The following is a 20875-nucleotide window of genomic DNA, read 5'->3' as shown; positions in this document are numbered from 1 at the left end:
CAAGCAACCCGACATACAATGAGTTTTAAATTTCTTGGCAATTCATTAGGCCAGCACATAGCCGTAACATCCCCACTCAGGTGAATTGGCCAGTCACGATGATAGCTGCTGTCAGAAGCTCATGGCTGTTTCACCAATTCCCGTTTGTCTTAAAACAATGCTGCTTAAATTGCACACTGGCCAACTGCACCTCATCGAGTATATTTTACGCTCCTAGCATTCTGCAGTAGCCTTGTTTAGTGTTAAAGAACTACGTATTTGATCACATGTGAAGACCGATTTCTGTTAGAGCATTTTGTGCTTTCAACCTGAATTGGTTGACGCTCGTCAATTCAACACTGGCTGCAAACTTTTATTGTGGTGTAATAAACATAAAACATGGATAGAGTAAAAATACTGAAGAGTAAATTATGCTAGGCTTATACATTGCACAGCGTAGCTGTAAACATCAAAATTCAACTTTTTAGGTTTCACGAGGAAAAGCTCAGCATAACTTGGGCCAGCTATGAAGGGTAACTGCAGTGTAGGGCTATAGGTTAAGTCAGGCCACCTATAAATCTTTGACATGCTTCGAAATCTTGGCACACAGGCATTTTTTTTTGTTCTACCTAAACCAATGCTTTGGACTTTGGCGAAATGTTTTGTACGGGTTAAACTGCACAATGCAATTGCAAATAAGAATTGAACAAACGTCTGTTGTGTCCATTCGAGAATCCAGTGCTTGCCTAATATCGAAAATTGCATCCAGCAATCGATTCAAGAAATGTACTTGTATGTCCAAGAGACAAGCTCAAATAAAAGGTTACCCTACTTCAACTGCATTCCTTGCATATTTATTTATTTGAAAATATTTAGCACGAAAACAACAGAATGGTACCAACAGGCAGTGCTGTCACTTTTCGTGCTCTCTCTCTCGTGCTGTGTTGTTTTTCCAGTTTATTAATTTTAAAAATATGCCACATTTGCCATTTTAGTTGGTTTTATTTGTTTTGATGTTATGCTGTGTTGCCAACGAAACTTTGTAAATGTCTTCCTAAGAAAAAAATAAGAATACCTAGCATTTGTAAGTGTATGCTTCTTGATGGATAGCAACTCTCACTATATGAAAGTGAAGCCAAGAAAACACCAAAGTCATCACAAACACTGAAGAATGTTTATTGACATGGCATCACATCACTTGCTGGACAAGCAACAAGGCACCATAATGCTGCTCACACAAGAGTGCGAAGTATGCGCCGTGGCTAAAACCACTTGATAAAAATACAAGCAGGCAGCTCCAAGGTGACCCTGAATGAAAATGCGACATGCGCAACACTGGAAATCAACAAAAGTTATTGGGTCAGGCATAAGTGAAAAGTGCGGGTAAAAGTTGAGGGCACTTTCATGTGTTGGATGACGAGACTGCTGGCACAAGACAGGAAGGATCGAAGGGTGCTAACTCAGTATTGTATGGTTACAAATACGTGCAGATTGCTACTCACTGGACCAAAAGTGCTTGAAGACCCTGATTTTAAAGCAAAACTTTCTATGTCTCACCAGTGGAATATGCCATGCCAAAAAGGCATTACAGAAAAGCCAACTTTCTCTGACAATGATAATGATCATGGGTAACGAAGTGCAGAAAAAAAAAAAAACGCTTCCTGCAGTCAGAAACAAATCAGGACCCTCGCGGTGTGAAACCAACATCTATTCCGTGACACCATTGCAACATGGTCGAAGTAGTTTGAATCTGGATAGCGGTGCATCGAGATGCAAAATTAGACAAAAATGGTGCACCTCACATTCTAATGACGACGACAGTTTGAACGCGAAGCTTTCGTCGAGCAAAATCAAGCGGCGAAGTTTCAAAGCCACTGCAATCAAAAGTCCAAACAGCATGCAAGTAAGTGATAGCTGAAACAGGCAACGTCCAAGCTCAGATGACAATCTAGCAAGAAATCCCTCGCGAGAAAACTGAGTTAAACTGAAAGACAATTTCTCCTAGACACCCTTCCCACTAACTTACAACCAAATTCCTTAAATGATCTCTTGCGTCCCTCCTACCCACCTAATTTAGCGGAGGCAGTGTGGGACACACTCCTGCATTTCATATACCGACCCACTATTTTTCCCTTGCTATTTCCCACCCATACCCGTCGTGAACTTTAACTAATCGCTACTTCTAAGGGGGTCTGATGCACTAGCAAGACGCCCCCGGGTGTTTTTTTTTTAACAGTTCAAGAAACGTTAAAAAAAAAAGCCATTATTGTCGTAAGACAAAAGCGTGCACGTTTTTTTTCCTTGCAATTAATTACAGCAACTAATGAACACATGACAGAACAAGTAACAGAGAGCAATGATGAAACTGACAACCACAGATTTGCACATAACTGTGGAGAGGAACTCTCTGGATAGGAGACTGAGCAATAGAAGAGCACAGCAGCTGCGGCTGAACCTTCCCACGCAGCTGAACAGAGACGAAGAATACGGCAAATGGACAAAATTAAGGGTTGGGAGTCTTAGTAGCCACTGTACTTTCTTATCAACCAGGCGTGTGGCTGGATGGTATAGATGAACAGCAACGTGGGAGCTAGAGGACTGCTTGCTGGCGACACTACTACCACCCAGTAGTCTGTACTCCACAGTACACAGTAGGAGGAAACAAACTGGAAGTGGGACTGCGAATTGCCATGATGTTACAAATGAAAAAAGTGCTGCGTGGCTGTCACAAGTCAAGGTCAATCACCCTTAAGGGGAGGTGCCAAAACCCCTTAGAGAGAGGATGAAGACATGACATTTGAATCTAGTGGCTAAAAATGAACCATTCATGCAGCACCCCACCGTAAAAAGGGAATTGATCTTCACTCATTTCCTGAAATAAAGTTTAAAAGCAGTTCATCCAGGGCAGTTGCCACCAGCACCCTAGAGTAGTATGGTGGAAACACACCACAATCTTTGCTTTTGGGAGGTCTTTTACCGGGCTGTCTACCAAAAAACTCAAATTCTTTTTTTCAAAGTGGGACGTGGTCTTAAACAAACAAAAAAAAACATGGTTTTTACAGTTAGGACGATAAAAATTGGGTGATGCATGTGGTTTTAAGTGCGAATGCACTTCTTAAGCGAGCCTGAATCGTCCGCCGCCGTCGTCCGCATAGCAACAGCTGCGGGTGCGCGCGCTCCTCGTCTTCCCTAGCAACGGGGGGAGATGGGCGCGCGCTACTCTCCTCCTCCTATCTCCGCTCAGTGACTGCGGGTGTTGGGCGCCTCCTCTCCACTTCGGGCGGGAGAGCTCTCGCTCGCGTAGCGGGCGCTCCGCATTCCGCCGCGTGAGGGCGCTCGTGTAGCGGCCGCGCGGCGCGGGAGGGTATTAGTCGAGCGCGCGCCGTCGTCGAGAGCGGTCGCTGGTCCTGCATCTCGATAACGATGATGGCGGACCGGGCAACGGCACCAGCAATAACGAGTGAAATATCTTTCTTTGTAGTTGTGTGCGTGTGTGTAATCTCTCGACTACTCATTAAGATCACGATATCCACCGTAATCGCGCAATCAACAACCGTGCATTCGCACTTACACACTCTCCCCCTCGGGGAAGTGCGAGGGAATTTTTTTCATTGAAATTGTAGATATGAAGTTTGTTTCTGTGTAAAACAACTACATTAAACTTTATTTGGCTTTTATGTTTGATTTTTTGACAGCCTTTGCAAAAAAACTGCTTGAGGGATGCAGCTGAACAAGGTACCGGTGAACTGTGCACAAATCAAGGACAGACTGCCATAAGACTAACATTATCATTATATATGGTCTGTAGCAGAAGTGACAGCTGTTTGAAGTTTGGGCCTGGACGGCAACACCAGTTTTCCTGGTTCCCATTTTCTAGGCCCAAAATTCACATGGCTGTAACTTCTGCTACAGACCAGATAGAATGATAATGCTAGTATTATTGCACTCCTTGACTTGTGCACAGTTAACTGGTACTTTATTCAGCTGCGCCCCTCCAGCAGTTTTTTTATAAAGGCTGTCGTAAAATCAAACATAAAAATCCAAATAAATGTGAATAGAGTCGTATTACACAGAAACAAATTTCATATCTACAGTTTCAATGAAAAACCACATGCATCCCCTGATTCTTATCATCATAACTGTAAAAATAAAGTTTTTGATCAAGAACTGATGTTCCTTTCTAACTCGAAGCTTTCTGGCCAGCTCCGGCCTCGAAGGTCAGCTGCGCCTGATCAAAAGGACTGTCAACGCGGCTTGAGCTCAAGGCATCCTGGAATGAGGACACCTCTCTGAAGCATTTTGCGCATTTAATTAAAGTTTATTCTCGCTCTCTCTCTTGCGACTTGAGTCAAAGTCGAAAATCTAAACTGCTTCGACCGTATCAGAAGGGCGCAGTCTGACAGACAATGGTTTCATAATGGAAGGGACACTGGTTCCATTATGACCATGGAAAGCGTTTTTTCTTGAGGTGCATGTGCTTTTGCTTATCATCCTCATCGCTTTGTGAAAATCACTGTGTAAAGTTAGCTTTCCTGCAGTGCATTATGTAGCCACATTGAATGCAATCAGTGAGGTCCTGAAAGCTTCACTTTAACAACAGGAGTTACGTGCTCGTCAAGACCCTCGTCTCACAGCAAACTTCTCTTCACCAGCAGGTGCTGCAAAGACATGATGAGAGTATTTAAGCACGAACCTCAAGATGGAAAGGAGGCGGAGCAAAGAGCAAGAAAAATGCATCAGGAGGAGACTGCAAGCTCTGGGATGAGCAAGCTAGGTGTGGTGCTGTCAGGACACTGATGTCGCAACCCAAGCCTGGGAACAAGCGGAGCCAATAGCGCAGTTGTTCCAGCCTCCTCTGGAACAGTGATTCAGCCGATACGCCAATGACACGCCAACAGTGACACGCCAATTTATAGTTATATTCTATATTTATATTAAATGAAGCCAGTGCACGTGATGCCATCTCCCGAGTTGTGCCATGCTTGCACCGCTCACCCCCTTGCTGGTAGCCATGTGCTCGTACCGTGGTCAACCTCAAGTCTTCACCCCTTTCCTTTGAAATCCTTTGTGTGCACGCACAACTCACCACATGCTGTCGAAAAAGAAGAAATAAAAACGTGCATCACTAGAAAGCATAGCTGCTACCCCAGCAACAAGTGGAGGGGGCACCCTTTTGTTTGTTTTGCCCGAGACAACTGTCCAGAATGGCGGATTACCAGCCCGCACATGTGCAGATTGCTAATAGAAAAAGGTCCATTACTGCAATCTCATGGAGTCCGACGTATCACAGACGCTGCGGCACAAACATGGTGGCGCACACACAGGGTCGCCCACTTGTGGGCCAGACCAGTGAATACAACCTATGAAGTGCTATACCCACCACCGATATAGCATTATCTAGCTGCAGTCAGCAACACTTTTTTATATGTTTACACGTACTTTCAAGCGTTCGGAGGGTCAAAATGGCTGCTTGTCACTGCTTCTGACCGATCATCCATGGGTCGATCCCACCAATCTGGCTGCCACAAATCACAGTAATAACGCGGAAGTCTTCAATTGTGGGCCGGACTGACACACACGATTCGCGCCAGGGCTGTCAAACTGGCGTGGCAACTTTCTGATCGCGGTGTTAACACGCCACAGTGGTTCGAACACTTGCCCAGTATGAAGGTAGCTATTTCTGTCGTCGTTGGTTTGTCGCATAATGCATGCTTTACTGATGTTTAAGTGCAAGACCTGGCAAGCTTCTCTAGCTCGCCCAGAATTTTTCGATACGCAACTCTGAGCTGACGTGTGAGCACGTCTGTTTGTCGTGTGGTTCCTTGTTAATGAGCCAGACCATGCAACTGAACGGTGCGAATGCAGATTTGATGCTTTCAGCGCATTTCACTCCTTTCTTCGATCAACAAGAGAGAAACTGTCAGTAATGCTCGTAGAAAGACGGGGCGAGTCAGAAATGCTGCTTGGACACTTCCTAGTACCATATAAACAGTGTACTTAATCTTACCGAGAGCCAAAGCATCATTTTAGGTTGTAGTGAAGCAGACCAGAAAACACCCCTGCCCTTTTTCTTGTCCTTTCTCTTTGAAGCACTCCTTTGTTTATGTATTGAAAACCAATTTGTGCAGCGGCACACTTCATTAGTTATTTGTGTAGCTAATTTTTTACATTTTAACATTTATATGTTCTCATTGTAGTATGATACTAATCTTGATCAGTGCATTTTTGAAGCAGAGGTGGTTTTCTTCAGGTGGCAGTTCCTTTTCTCTACAAAAAAGGGCTTGCTGTAAACAGGATCAAACAACAAAAAAGGAAATCTGTTTTAAGTAAGGAGGAAAAAGGTTCACGTCAATTTATAAGGCTGAGACAAAGATTATGGCAGTCACTACACGTGCTGCGGTTCCCGTAGGGCTAACAAGCGATTTGCAAAAAACTGGACAACACTTCCCATGGTGCGGAAACCGAAGATGTAATCCTGCAATTAAAACACGGAATTATCGCTGCCCCTTCAAAGGTAGATAATTGAGCCATTTTGGCACTTGATCTTTAGAAAGCTTTGATCGCGTATCACACCAGGCTATTTTGTGTAACGTTGCCACTTTCACTCCGAGTCGCCGCACATACAACTATATCCGTAACTTCCTTTCGAACCGCACGGCTGTTATTCAGCTCGGTGACCTACAATCCGACACTATCCATTTCCCAACCATTGGCACGCCTCAAGGTGCAGTATTATCCCCACTCCTATTTAACATTGCCCTAATCCACCTTCCCAGTAAGCTCGCCGCAATCCCTCGCTTACTCCACAGAATATACGCCGATAATATTACGCTGTGGACCACCAGAGGCAGCGACTTTCAAATCGAGGAGGTTCTCTAACAGGGAGCTGACTTAGTTACCGCCGCCGCGCAAGTTGGGCTTGGATGCTCACCTGAAAAATCTGAGCTTTTAATCCACCCCGCCAAATCAACCGGCAACCCGGCCCAGACACCCACCATTGAGGTCCGCATTAATGGTAGGGATGTTCGCCAAGTGGAAGTCCTGAAAATACTTGGGCTCTGCATACAGCGCAATTTCACAAACATTAAGTACCTAGCACAGCTGAATTCTCAGGTGAATCAGACTATCGCCCTCATCCGCAGGATTGCTGCCCGCAACAAGGGGCTCAAAGAAACGGAGCGTATCCGGCTGATACAGGCATTTGGGCTCTGCCTTCTCACTTACTCCCTCCCGTATCTCTTGCCCTCGCGTACCGAACTCTCTAAAGTCAACTGCCTCATTCGAAAGACCTAAAAAACGGCGCTACAAATCCCTTAGAGCACTACCACTGCCAGACTCGAGAAACTCGGCATTTACAATACTGCGGAGGAACTCATTGAAGCCCACCTTATCGGTCAGCTAAATAGGCTCTCATCCACCCCCACCGGTCACACTCTCCTTGTTACTCTTAACCTTAAAGCCCCTATCCTCTTTGATGACAGGCTCCCGGTACCAGCCGACATTCATGGCTCCCTCACTATCCACCCTTTACCGCGCAATATCACCCTGTTTTCAACAAGCAGCCTAGGGAACTACGAGCACAAGCACTTACAGAGAAATACCCCGTCCACCCCACTACGGTTTACGTGGACGCAGCTTGCTATCGATGGCAGGATGCATACGCTGTCGCAGTAGTAATCAACCATCCCAACACTCCTCCTCTTAAATCCCTAACAGACCGCACCAACTGACCGCTGAGGCGGAAGAGGCGGCAATAGGTGATCGGTAAAAAGTGCAAATGCTCATGGGTGCATTGTCAGCTCCCGCGGAGTTCTGTTACTCCCGGTTCGAGAGCTCTCCTGGCCTCCCATATGCCGACGGCTTTCACGCGCGCTTGTGCTTGTTGTTTATCTGTTTCCACTGAAAAAAAAAAAAACCGCTCATGCATCGCACATTCAATGTGTAACAACAATGAATTCTACTAGGGGATTCTCTGAAAGGTTAGCACTCTGTGACAAATAAACAACACGCACACACGCGCGTGAAAGCCGCCGGCGTACGGGAGGCCAGGCGAGATCTCGAACCGAAAGTGGCTGGAGCAGACAACGTACCCATGAGCCTTTGCACTTTTTACCGGTCACCTATCGCGCTAGCCCTTACACATAGGCCGCCCCCTATCACTATCATCTCGGATTCGAAAACGGCCATTCGAAATTACGCCAGAGGCATGATCTCGCCCCTGGCGCTCAAAATTCTCCTCAAAAATCCTCCTACCATACAAATAAAGCTGATCTGGACTCCGGCCCACATGGGCGTGGGGGGAAATGAGGCAGCACATAGGGCCGCTCGAGAGCATACCGTCCAAGCAGGCCCTAGCCTCGAACCCTTTCACGGAGCCCTATCAGCTTGGGACAGTCTCTTGACCTTCCAAGACATTACGGCACATTACCGCCTCTCACGCCGCCAGCTCCCCCCCGCACACCCGGATTTATCCAACAGGGAAGAACGGCTATGGCGACTGGTGCAAACCCATACCCTCCCATGTCGCTACCACCTGCACCGTATTTATCCTTCCGTCTACCCCTCCACCAACTGCACGGCCTGTGGAGCAGTGGAAACACTGGACCATCTTCTTTGGAACTGTCCCCACAACCCCTATCCTCTCTTAGCAGACGGTGGGCACTGGGCTGAGGCACTGGGCAGCTTCGACCTGTCTACCCAGCGAGGGCTGCTGCGGACACCGGTACGCCGGTCACCACGTCCCCTAAGCGGCCTTTAAAGGCTCAATAAAATGTTTGTCCTCCTCCTCCCATGGTGCGGTCACATGCGGTTTTGCACAGATGGCATCTGGCCCCATTTTGTCTGACTGGCAATGAAAACTGCCTGCTTCAAAATAACTAAGACATTTTTTAGCCACATTTATATTCAGGCAGAAAGTGCTGTGCAGCCATTGCATGTAATGTTGCCTAGTATGAAAAATTGTGCTCAATAGGTTTCTGAGGAAAGCTGGTTTCGAGAATTGCATTGTGCCATAGGACAAAACAAAATTGATTGATTGATTGATTGTAGGGTTTATCGCGCCGACGCAACGCAGGCGATGAGGCGCGCCGTAGTGGAGGGCTCCGGATTAATTTTGACCACCTGGGGATCTTTATCGTGCGCCGAAATCTCGTACACACGGGCGTTTTTGCTTTTCGCCTCCATCAGAAAAGCGGCCGCCACGGCCGGGAATCGAACCCACGACCTCGTGCTCAGCAGCGCAACGCCTTAGCCACTGAGCCACCGCGGCGGGTGACAAAACAAAATTAACTATAAATGAAAAACAACACAACAAAAGTCCTGAGTTTTGCCATGCATATTTTTGTGCTCCTTTTCTATCATGTTTACAACCAACATGACCATACTGTTAATTACATTGCACCTTTGGTCTCATAGGTCACCCAGAAAGGAAAACAACTGAAGTCGATTAAGTAGTGTAAGGAAAATTCACTTTATATTGTAAAACAACAACAGTAATAATGTATTCTTGAAAGCGTAAGAAACAACAGCCTTGCCTGGACCTTTTGCAAATGTAAAATAGTTTCTTCTTGTCTTCTTTTTATTTTATGGTGAAAGAATGGGGCATAGTTTCTTCTTGTCTTCTTTTTATTTTATGGTGAAGGAATGGGGCTGCTTCTTTTCCTGCAGCTTGTTAAGTTGGCCAATTTTTATGTGATCAGGTATCTAAGCATTCAGGAGTAGACGTGTCCTGATCAGGTATAATTGAGTCCAACTGAGTAAAGCGTATTCTGATTTTTATCATGCTAAGGGTCATATTCCGAATGCTCCCCATGAGCACAAACGAGTTGCAGTGAATGAATGAAGATAGCACGGAATTCTTTTATCAACACGTAAATGCCTAAGACTAGTTCACATACTTGAGCAAATCACAAGCATGGCATAAACTTAATGCGGTTGCCCAGCAGTTGGGCAACACGCCACTATTTAAACTAAATGCATATGCTACTCGATAGTTTCCCTCCAGCTTAGAGACTGCCTTTTCCATGTATTTTCTAGTCCATAAATATACCATAGAATGCTTGGCTGCAGCAGCTCTCATAAATTACAAAAGGACAAGAATAAGATGGGCATTGCTTCCACAGATGATCCCTTTGTATCATTCCTGACATGAAATAGCCAAGTGAATCTTTGGACCTTGGTAACAAACTGTTTCAAAGCACAGTGCAAACCGTGATGAACAAACAGCATTGCGTCAGGTGCATAGCCTGCGACACTGTGCAGCTGAAAAAAATATCTATGTCTTTCTGCTTCATTTTCCTGTGTCTACATATGCAAAGTGCCTTTATTAACAATAAAAGCAGGGCGGTAGGAGGGGTGTAAAACGTTTAAAGAGCTTACGGCAAAATAATGTGACACGCTTTTTTTAAACATTATGTATGAGCTGCCTCACGTAAGAGGCATTTCTTACAACATTCTTAGCCCTGTATGGCTTTCTCACACAGCTTAGATGTCGTGCGAAAAAGGCAACTTAGTCTAACAGCTCAAGGCGAGGTAGGTGCACCTTCTCCCGTTTGCACTCAAGAGTTTACATGAGAAGGCATTAAGTAATTGCATCATAATCGAGTAAACTGAGGTCACTTCGCACTATGAGGCACAGGGCAGTGTGGTAGACCTCTCACTCAAGGATCTTTAGCGTAAACCAAGACATTGTGTACAGAAGGTTATTTTTTTTGGCTTTATAAATTCAATGCAGCCCCGGCAGCCAAGAATCGAACCCAAGACATTGTACATCCCTGCAGCCATAGGAAACCATGTGAGATCTGAGCAATCTGGCACCTGAGAAATCTCATTACGATGAATAAAGCTACTGTGCGATATTACTTAGTGTTTACAAAAACCAAGGATAGACAGCATAGGGGCACTAGATACATCCTTGCTTACACAAAACTCAAAAGTAAAATTTAAAAAAAAATATATATATATATATGACGCGGCCATCCGAGGCACGGTATATCTATGGTGTTGACTAACACCATGTACTGTGCCCTGGCCGACGACGTAATTTATGTTCCTGCCTCCACTGGAAGCTGGAAAGCACTGTAAACGGCCCTTCGGTCAGCCATAACCCATTACACGCCCAAGACTACAGTGCAAACTTTGTCGTGACGGAAACCACGTACGGTGCTGTTTGCACGAAGGTCACGCCAGCCCACCTCATAGATTGTGCTATATCGGTAGTGCATATAACAATTTCTGGTGGGACTTCACTAGGTGGTACATATAGCATCATCCATAAATTTTCAACAGTAAAAAAATGAAGGTAGTAATTAAGCAGTGCATGAGCTATCCCTACCTCTTCATTGTTTCACTAGCTACTGAAAGACTTGTATTTGAAAATGTCAGGCTGGAATGGATGCATAGACCAGGTTGGTTTTTTGACATTGGCATAAATAGCTAAACTTGATTTTTAGTACACACGCTGCTGTCTTCATGGCTATCAACTACCGTGTTACTGTAAACCCTCGCTTGAAATGTACACGGAGTGAGAACGCACTGGTGGATCTAAAGTATACCATCAAATAGAAGCCAGGAAAAGTCGGGAACCCGTTTGGTTGTGACAAGTGGCCTGCACTAGAATGGCAGTTCCCACTAGAATGGCAGGATGAGTGCTGCAGGCAGGCTAGGGGCACTGTGACTGCAGTCAGGAGATGCTGCAAGAGAAATAAATGGAACATGAGGAATGAAGCACCGCTGAGGCAGCAGTAAATAAACAATCTAGGATGACTAAAAAAAGGGCAAACGAAAGCGAAGACCACACAAGCAGTGCTCTTGCCCGCCCTGCGTTATCCGGGTCGTTCCCGCTGAATTTCCATCGGTTATTGAACGCCGATTGATGAGATGAAAACACATAACGACGTAAGCATTCCTTGGCAGGCACTCCTGACAGCAAAAGTGCTGGATGCAGCAACGAGTGCAACAGGCTAAAGTAGCGTGTTACAACGCCCTCACGAACCACACGCACACACGAAAACCTTGCCAACAGGGACCTGTCACGCTCCTAACTTCACCAACAGATCGTACTGCAAGTTCATTTTCGTTACAATATTAAGATCGGTTAGCACAAGGCACGTTGTCTAGAAAAAGCGTCGAGGAAAACAAGTGATGTTAATGACGCCACATTAAAGAGACAATGAAACGTCATGGGCGAGACGGGTTTGCAATGCGAGCGAGTTTCCGCGCCGTGCAACAAACCGTCAACAGCTTGCGATCGCCGACAGACGCGAACAGAGCAGCATAAACAGCAACAATAATGCAAGACGGGGAGAACGCGCCGTTAAGAATTTCGTAAACGTCGCTAATATAACTGCCGCGAGCAGAAAGCAAGCTTTGCAGTAGGAGATATGCGAACTGATTGCAAACCCGCCAAAAAACACTCACCTGGTCGGCCGATGGTGGACAGTTGAACGCCCACAGATAACTGCAAAGCTGTAGTGCCAGAAGACGCTGGAGCTGTTGAACGACGACTGACAGGGCGACAACCATTCACACTTGCGTTGACAGCAAAAGTCCAACACGGCTACTTGAATCTGCGCGCACGCCGTGTAGGCAGCACTCGGAAAAATGTAAACATACCGCGCGGGAGCGCTGGGAACAAACGTGACGTCACATCCGCCTAGCGATGCTCCTCACCCGCCCAGAAGGTTGGTTGATTCCTCTCCTGAAGGGCAGGTCCCCGGGTGGGTCTCCTATTTGTCACCGTTTGTGGGTAATCAGTGACACACAAATTGCTAGTGAGTCACTGATACACTTACGAGCAGCCCCACCAAATAACAGTTCTGACTAATTCGGGTGGCAGGTAGACGGACCAAATTTTTGTGGTCATCTATCCTTAAAAAAAAAAGATCTGTTCTGGTTGGTTTTCACTTTCGTCAGGAAGGCTGATGATAACATTAGAAAGGGCCTTCTTGCAATCTTCATACAACGATGCTCAGACTGCCAAAATTGTGATCAAAAACGAAACCGAAACTAGTGCCGACACCGCATCGCTCCTCGGTGCTACCACCTGTCGGATGTTCCTGCCCTGTCCGCTTGCCCAACTTGTTTGTGTATTAGCTCCGCGAAGTGAGTGGCGTGTGCTGTGCGGCGAAGCGGCGGCAAACTTCAACAAAATGGGCACGAACCGTCTGTTGGCCACCGTATTGTTGTTTACATGTGTCGCGATCGAGATCTCAGCTGATTCTTACGTTTCCGAGCCTTCGCTAGGTGTTTCCTTTGAGTTCAAGCTGCACGTCGACGCAGGCAAAGAGGAGTGTTTTTATCAGAACGTCGAACCCGGAGCGTCGGTCTACGTGGCTTACCAGGTAAGCCCCTTATTGCCTTTTTTATCATTGGATATATCTTGTCGACAGCTGGGAAAAACTGTGCTCTCAGTAATCTCCGAATACAGAGCGTTGGCTCCACACTTGCAGATAAGGTAACAGCGTCCGAGAAAAGTGTGTATTCACGGCGATCGTTGCTTAGGTGTGATTAGGAGGAAACCGGATTTGACTCAAGCTTGTGGGGTAACGGTGGCGGCTGCCGGCGTGTACGGCTTCGTTGCTATCAAGCACGTGGCTATCATCTTAAATCCCTGTTCTGTGGTGTGGTCCTGCGCCGAACGCCGTGACTTTTTAACGTCCGCCGCACCTGGTCGAGGCAGTTAAAAGTACAGCTTGTTCGTTGCACGTGAAGTAATGCGCTGACAGACGTCGGCCGTCTCAGATGTTGCGTGGTCCAACGTGCACGGGTTAATCCAACTACGTGCTTCGTTTGTCGTCGATAGTAGAGTAGCAGTTCAGTGTTCAGCGAGTTCAGCAAATTCAGCGCTGTTGCAGACTGCGCTATTTGCGGTGTACACGCGCTTCAGTCTTGAAAAGCGCGAGCGTGGCAGAATTCTTTTTTCTGTTTATAAAACGGGGAAGTTGGAGTGTGGTGATCGCATAATGCATATTCTAGATCGGTGAAGTGCACAGGCACGCAGACGGGCGCACGTACTTTTGGGTGCAGAAATGGAGGATTTCGTTCCTGACAAAAAAAAAAAAAAAAAAAAAAAACTCAGAAAAAATAGTATGACTACGCTCCACCTGTTCCTGCAGACGTGGTGACGGCGTGTGTCCGGCAAGTGAAAAACAAAGAAAGAAAAAGTGAACATACTCGCCAAGTTCAAGAACACCTTCTAACTGTAACCTAAAACATTTTCTAGTGCAGAGTGGGGCTTTGTGGCTGGTAGAGAAAAGTGCATGCTAAAAGTTTCTGAAGGTTTGTGTTTACACACAGGCATTCATCATGTGTATGTTTTAGGGGTTGGACACACTTGCTACCTACTTCCATAATGTACCAGGAATTTACGGCACAGACACACGAAGGACAAGGAAGAAGAACGTTACACCAGAAGCGCTGACTTTCAACAACATTTATTGCAGGGAAAAGAAACATCTTATATACAAAAAAATCAAACAGCACGTGGCAAACCTAAGTCAGCTATAAGCATTAGCGAATATAATTATGGATGCGTGCAAGATTCCATGTGATTCTGCTTTTGATGATAACTGTAAATCTGACTTCGTGGGTGCTTCGATAGATGTTAGAGATTTGCATTACTCCATCCCGCAACAAGAGCTGCTTTTGTGCATTTAAAATAACATTGATATGTTTGGGTCTATGCCTTTCCAGAATGCCTGCGGGATATTAGTCGAGGGATTCCTTGAGCTTCTGGCACTATATTGAAGTCTACTTGCGTAATGTACGAAGGCAATGTATACCTTCAAAAAATTGGTGTTTGTATTGGGTCATGCGTGCCCATCCTCAGCGACCTATTCCTATTGAACAAAGACAGCTCTTGCACACGCCCTGGAGGGCACGTCTGTATGCAAAGTGTTTTGCTTTGTTGATGATTTTCTGGTTATTTGTGACTTAAGAGAATGTCTTCGGGATGTTGTTTTGGAGGTACTTAAGATCTCCCACCGTTGTCTCAAACCACTTGAAGTCACGCACGAGGTTCCGCAGGACAGCTCTTTCAGGTTTCTGGACCAGGTTTCAGGCTTATAGTCTCTAGCAATCATGTTTGCTGGAAGCATGAACCCAGAGTAAATAAGCCACTGCTTTCTTATAGGTCAGCGCACTCCAAGCTAGTTAAAAGAGCAATCGCCAACCTCTGCTTGACCAATGCCTCGAAGTCTTGCCGTCATTCCATGAACACTAGCCTCAACAAGCAAGTAAACCGCCTGTCGGGTAGTGTCAGTTGCGGAGTGATTAAAAAGCATCGGTATAATCATTAGCATGGCCTAAGAAGGATCTAAATGTGATAGCAGCAGAAAGGTTGTAGTTATCCCTTACATTCACAACCTGTCTCACCGCCTGAAAAAGATTGGTTGCCGGGGCAACGTTAACATTATGTTTTTGACTCCGTACAAATTGCAGACACTGTGCAAGCGCGGGTCAAGAAAGGCACAAAGAAGGAATCTGCCTGTTCTGAGAACTACAAAAAACACTTCATTGATTGCAGCGAAAGTGTTGTCCACTCGATCCCCTTAGCTTGTTGCGGTAATGAGTGCATAGGCCAAACAGTCGGATGCTGTAACGATAGGCTTCACAAACACACTAACAACGTTCATAATGCAGTGAGTGGACACCCTAGTATCCATTGCTGCGACTGCGGTTGCACCCCTGAGCTAGCGCACACTAGGATCCTCACTAGACAAGATAGTCTGAGAGATAATGGAGGCATTCGAGATTGCCAGTCTGCAAGATCACTGCGCGTAAATAACCCATCCATAGCCCTATCAGAAAAAGAATTGAAGTTTCTACAGCAATCTCGCACGCATCCATGATTATCTTCGCTAATGCTCATAGCTGACTCAGGTTTGCCACGTGTTGTTTTCTTTGTTTTTTTTTTGTTTTTTTTTTTTTCATATATAAGATGTTTCTTTTCCCTGCAATAAACGTTGTTGAAAGTCAGCGCTTGTGGTGTTACGTTCTTCTTTGCCCTTCTTGTGTCTGTGGCATAAATTCTTGACATGAACCAACAAAAGCCTGACTGATTCTTAATGTACTTCAATTTTGAGATTTACAGCCTTCAAAAGATGCATCTTGTGTTGTTGAAGAAGCCGGACTCAGAACAGTGCCTTGTATTGCATGGTTATCTGCACATGACAGCCAAGGTTATGACAGCTTAAAAAAAATCTCTTGAAATGCACAGGAAACACTTGCTTTGCTCGAATCGTTTCAAACATTAGTTGCCTCATCTGCAGAAGTGAAACTGGTTTTGCAAAAGGAGATGGCTGACTCCAAAAGGAGTTGGCCCCCCTTTCTTGTACACCAAAACTCAGGCACTCGGGAGAAATTGCCTGCTGTAAACACTGCTTTCTTTTCAAATCAGATTTCTTGTTAGTGCTTGCTAAGTCTTATGTTTTAGCAGGGTTTTTTTGGCAGCTAGGTATCACTCATACTATTGTTGGGGGAGGCGTGCTGCACACAATACAACAATGAAATTGAAAATGCTGCAGGTGCGCTCCAACACCAGAAGTGTTTCTTAGCAGCTTATCCTTTCACCTCCTGCCAAATAAAAGTTGTTTGCAACACCAGTTCAGCATATGCCTTTTGTGTGCTAGCGCGGACCCTGTAATCTGGCTAACAGGAATAAAAGACAATAGAAGGAAGCTGAAAACGTAGTGCCGGGTATCCACAAGCAGAAACCTGCGCCATTCATATCCCTCCATACTCTGTTGTGTAGTTAAAGCCTATGCAATCTCTTATCTCTTATGCGATCTCTATGCAATCTCTTATTCGTTGGTACACCTTGGGAGGAAATGCTCTTTTTGCGACTGCCTCATGAACTTGTGGAATGACATCGCACTGGTTTGCAATGTAATTCGATGCAATTCCAGCATTCCAAATTTAAATTTTTACTAATTTTGTAAATAATACCAACTTTTCGTTCTCATAGTTTAAATAGGTCAAATGTGCTCACAAACCCCTAATTCTACCCTGCGGACATAGCAGTGGGTTTTTACAGCCAATGGCAGTAACATGGTGAGGAGCGAGATGCGAAGGTAGAACTTATGAATGCTCTTTTCTCATTAAAGGGGTGTTCGAAATCTGCCCCCCCCCCCCAAAAAAAAAAAAAAAAAAAAGAATAAATCTAGAGCCTGAGTTACACATCCTAGACTTTTATTCTTACTTCAGTGTTCCTTTGATGCCCTCTTAAAGTGGACGGTGTGACAAATCTGCCGATCAAGTTCGTGCTTTCGTGGTTAGCACAGCACAAAAAACTTTACTATTGCACCCATGTGTTTGTGCTAGCTGATGATCATTTGCAGACAAATAGAAGAAAATATAAATGAAGAGGTGAGGGGGGGGAGGGGCTATTTGTTTCAGCATACCAAGTGTTCTTTGCATTTTCTATTCAGGTTTTGAGAGGTGGTGATGGACAAGCAGGCTTTGCAGTGAGGCATCCCAATGGCAATCATGTCCTGCCATACCAGTGGAGGCCATCGGCAGAATATGAAGAAGCTGCGTCTACGACGGGGGGTATGCACTGGCATTTCTACCTCAACCAGGCACTCTCAAAGTGTGCGGATTTTTAAAGGCCTTAAATTGGTACTGAAATACTCTCTGCCGACACTATGGAGTACACAGGGTCTCATGCACCATGGTCTTTTTCAAGAAATATGGAACTGCGACGATTGAATCTCGTTTCTTTTTTCCCATGTTACTTGCAATGCCAGGGAAGGTACTGTTAGTCAGTGATGACTGCATGCGAGCTTTAGTTTGCATTTTATTTTATCACAGTTTGGTGGCAACATCTGTTGTGCACACAACAGAGTTCTCATACGAATATTGCTGAAGGGGAGATGCTCTTGCCATTGTTATTATTATTGCATATGAAAAGTCTTGTGATTTCACCAGGATTTTTCAACAAGTACGGAAACTCAGTGTATGCAACACTGAATAGTTGGTTTGTAGATGGGCTAGTTTGGTACATTGCATAAACTGAACAGCACAAAGTGCAAAACTGCAAAAATGTTCTACACAAAAAACAATGAGTGTTTATTAATTAGCATCCAAAGTTTTGCTAGAAGTGTTCAATATCTGTTACGGTGCTTAAAACTGCCAAGCTTACCCTGCAACATGCGTTCTTGCAGGATTTTACGAGCTCTGCATCGACAATTCCATGTCGCACTTTGCGGCCAAGTTGGTGAGCCTGTACTTCAATTCCTTCAAGAGGGACAAGTGGGAGTCTTACGTCCAAGAGCTCGAGTCCCTGGGGGTCACAGTGAACAACTTTACCGTGAGTCAACATTCTCCTCAGTGCAGTCGTTTGTTCTGCACAGTGCCGCCAGTGTTCTTGTGTGTTTCAACAAGCTTCACATGACTTCAGAAGACAACCATTTAAAATAAGCTGATCTGCACCAAACGAGTGCTTTAACCTCTTTTAAGCCGGCTTTCCGGATAAAAATCTACGGATGGTCCCAGATGGAAATACTGGTGGGAACACCTAGATCCAGTTGGATACAGCTAAATGGCACTAGGTCCTCTTGAAATCAGCCTGAATTCAGTTGGACAGGCAGTTGCTGTACAGCTGGACCCGGTACTTGAAATCAGTTGTTTGGCGAGATGTGTTCCAAGACCGAGTGCAACATATTTCTGTATTCGTGTATGAACTGCATTTCAGTACATCAAGTACACAGGTTTGTTAAAAAATTGCTTCCCACAGATGAACAGTTTTGCTGAATCATTGCCTTTTCGCATTTTGGTTTTGTTGCGCCAAAGCTACACACAGGCCACTTCAGTGGAAGACTACCGACTGGTTTTGCCTCCAACAGAAAAACAGCCGCCGCAACCTGCACAAGTCTTTGTACAGACACCGAAATTAGGTGCACAAGCATTTGAATTGAATGACTTATGTTACTAAACATTCCTTCACCAGGCATAATCATTTGGAAAAATGCTGCGTTGTTTGTTGAATGGTGCAAGTCTTGATGTGGTGCAGAAACATCTTCCAAGCACACAGAGTGATGATTTAGTCGCATGTGTATCACTAAGGATTATTCCTTTCCTCGAAAAATAGGACACCCTGCAAAAGGTCGACGGCCAGGTGGGTGAGATGCTGAAGTACCAGGACCAGAACCGGCGGCACCTGGCACGCGACTGGTACATCGTGGACGGCAACAACCGCTACGTCCAGTACTGGTCCCTGGCCCAGTGCGTGGTCATCGTGGCCACCTCGGCACTGCAGGTGTACTTCGTGCGCAAGCTCTTCGAGGTGAAGAACGTCACGCCCACGTGCAAACCGCGGGCGTGACCTCGGCCGCCTAGCACCTTCAAACCCGTCACGTGTGCCTGGCGCGCGAGTCATCTCACCGAGCGTGGTTCCTTCCAGGTGCATTCCTAGGTTCTGGCTTTCATTGTTGTCATTTTTTGTACAGGTGGAAAGGCATTCCTCGATGGCTTGGCATAGCTGGGCAGTCTGAAGGCAGGAATTGCGTGTGCCTGGGAATGCACGGAAAGCCGCGGGATGCAGACCGATTTTGACACACTGAGCAGATGCTGTGGTTCATTAACTTTCCAGGTACGAAGAGCCCTCTGAAACTGTTCAGATTAATGAGATCACCAGCCACAGTGATTGTTCAGAGGGCCGCATGACAGGCTGGCAAACTGGGTTGCGTAGACGGTTGGGTCCGCTGTCCACGCAGGTCCGAGAAGTTTGCAGCAAATGAAAGCATGCGTAATCAAGAATGAAAGTTTCGTAGGCTATACGCATTTCGGGTACCCTCTTTGTCTTTTTTTAGGTTGCACTGATAGTTAGTATGTGCAGAAGTGCTGAATGCAACTGTCCGAGTGATGCTAAATTATTTTTGCTGTGGCACTCGTGTAACGTTTTACGTACTCCCTCAGTGTTGTTCTTTTTGTGGCTTTATCGTGAGGCCCTTAGGCTGCCAACAGGCTAGCTCATGGACTAAAGGGCAGTAGAGGACAGGCCAAAGATTGAGAGTGAATGGTATACCGGAGGAACTTGCATTCCATAAAAAAAAAAAGGAAAAAAGTAGGAACATGGGGGCCAAACTACGTTACATTTGGCACCTGAAACACTTTTCATCGTGCACACGGACACTAATCCCAAGGGTTTTATCTGTTTCTCCGTTTTATGATGATGCACAATTTAGAGTGCACGTGAGCACAGTTGCTTTTATCCTTGTCCTTGCAACTTCATTTTGGACCAATCAGAGGAATGAGGAAAAGTTGGAAGGGTGGAGAAGAGCAGTGGCTAAATTGGCCTAGCGGTCATTAGTGAATGCCAAATCTGTCCGTCCTCTGGCTGGATGCTGAACTCAAGTCACTTTATTTGAACTGATTATCATGCCGACTTTATCGACATTCGACTTTCAGCCAAGAAAGCTAGTTGTTAAGGTAGGAAATCCCCAGTCGCAAAGGGCAGGTGTCGACGTCAGAGGTAGTTTTTTGCCAACACCACCGACGCATATGACAAAAGCAGTTGAGGAAGGAGGAAATGGCACACTTGAGAATTCAAAAGCTAAGGTTGAAATGCCACTGCGACTCGCACCAGAGGATGCCGATCCTTGCTACTCAGACCCTGCATATACTGCTGTCAGCGTTGTTGCGAGTAGGATGCGAATTCCTGACAGATCCATTCTGTTGCATGAAGAAAATGACGTGCCTAATGCTTTAGCTAAAGCAACTGCTAAGATGGCACTTACTGTGAAAAACTCGCAAGGAACACAAATTTAAATAATGAAGTGTATTTCCCTTTTAATTGCGTGTTCTCAACCACTCAGGAACCGTGGATGGCTGAAACTATAGTTAAGAACAGTCGTTCTCAGTACCCCTTTGACATATGTGTGGTCTCTCAAGTGTCAGG

General features: G+C 45.6%; 1 protein-coding gene and 1 long non-coding RNA gene across 3 annotated transcripts; one reads left to right on the top strand and one right to left on the bottom strand.

Annotated features, from left to right (window-relative positions):
• Positions 1–1169: 1169 nt before the first annotated feature.
• On the bottom strand, positions 1170–12642 carry LOC144144686 (uncharacterized). 2 transcript variants are annotated; one of them, XR_013317311.1, is made up of 3 exons: positions 12397–12642; positions 11532–11669; positions 1170–5071 (listed from the first exon to the last, which is right to left on the bottom strand). It is a non-coding gene; the product is annotated as an uncharacterized LOC144144686 (long non-coding RNA). The 2 variants fall into 2 exon arrangements; XR_013317310.1 differs by lacking the exon at positions 1170–5071 and having other exon boundaries at positions 6810–11669.
• A 405-nt stretch (positions 12643–13047) lies between these two features.
• On the top strand, positions 13048–20734 carry Loj (p24 family member logjam). The gene is made up of 4 exons (XM_077676212.1): positions 13048–13319; positions 17406–17526; positions 18141–18286; positions 19067–20734. The coding sequence occupies exons 1-4, from the start codon at positions 13128–13130 to the stop codon at positions 19298–19300; spliced, it is 693 nt and encodes a 230-aa protein (XP_077532338.1). The 5' UTR covers positions 13048–13127; the 3' UTR covers positions 19301–20734.
• The last annotated feature ends 141 nt before the right edge of the window (positions 20735–20875 follow it).

The sequence above is a fragment of the Haemaphysalis longicornis genome, unplaced genomic scaffold (genome assembly GCF_048455015.1).
Source record: "Haemaphysalis longicornis isolate Haplotype H1 unplaced genomic scaffold, Haemaphysalis longicornis Haplotype H1 scaffold_7, whole genome shotgun sequence".
Taxonomy (NCBI): Eukaryota; Metazoa; Arthropoda; class Arachnida; order Ixodida; family Ixodidae; genus Haemaphysalis; species Haemaphysalis longicornis.
This window is presented reverse-complemented; position numbering and strand designations above follow the sequence as displayed.

Coding starts and splice junctions, on each gene's coding strand:
- Loj (XM_077676212.1), top strand. CDS start 13,128: ATGGGCACGAACCGTCTGTTGGCCACCGTATTGTTGTTTACATGTGTC. Junction 13,320..17,405: donor CGGTCTACGTGGCTTACCAG/GTAAGCCCCTTA, acceptor TTTTCTATTCAG/GTTTTGAGAGGTGGTGATGG. Junction 18,287..19,066: donor TCACAGTGAACAACTTTACC/GTGAGTCAACAT, acceptor CTCGAAAAATAG/GACACCCTGCAAAAGGTCGA.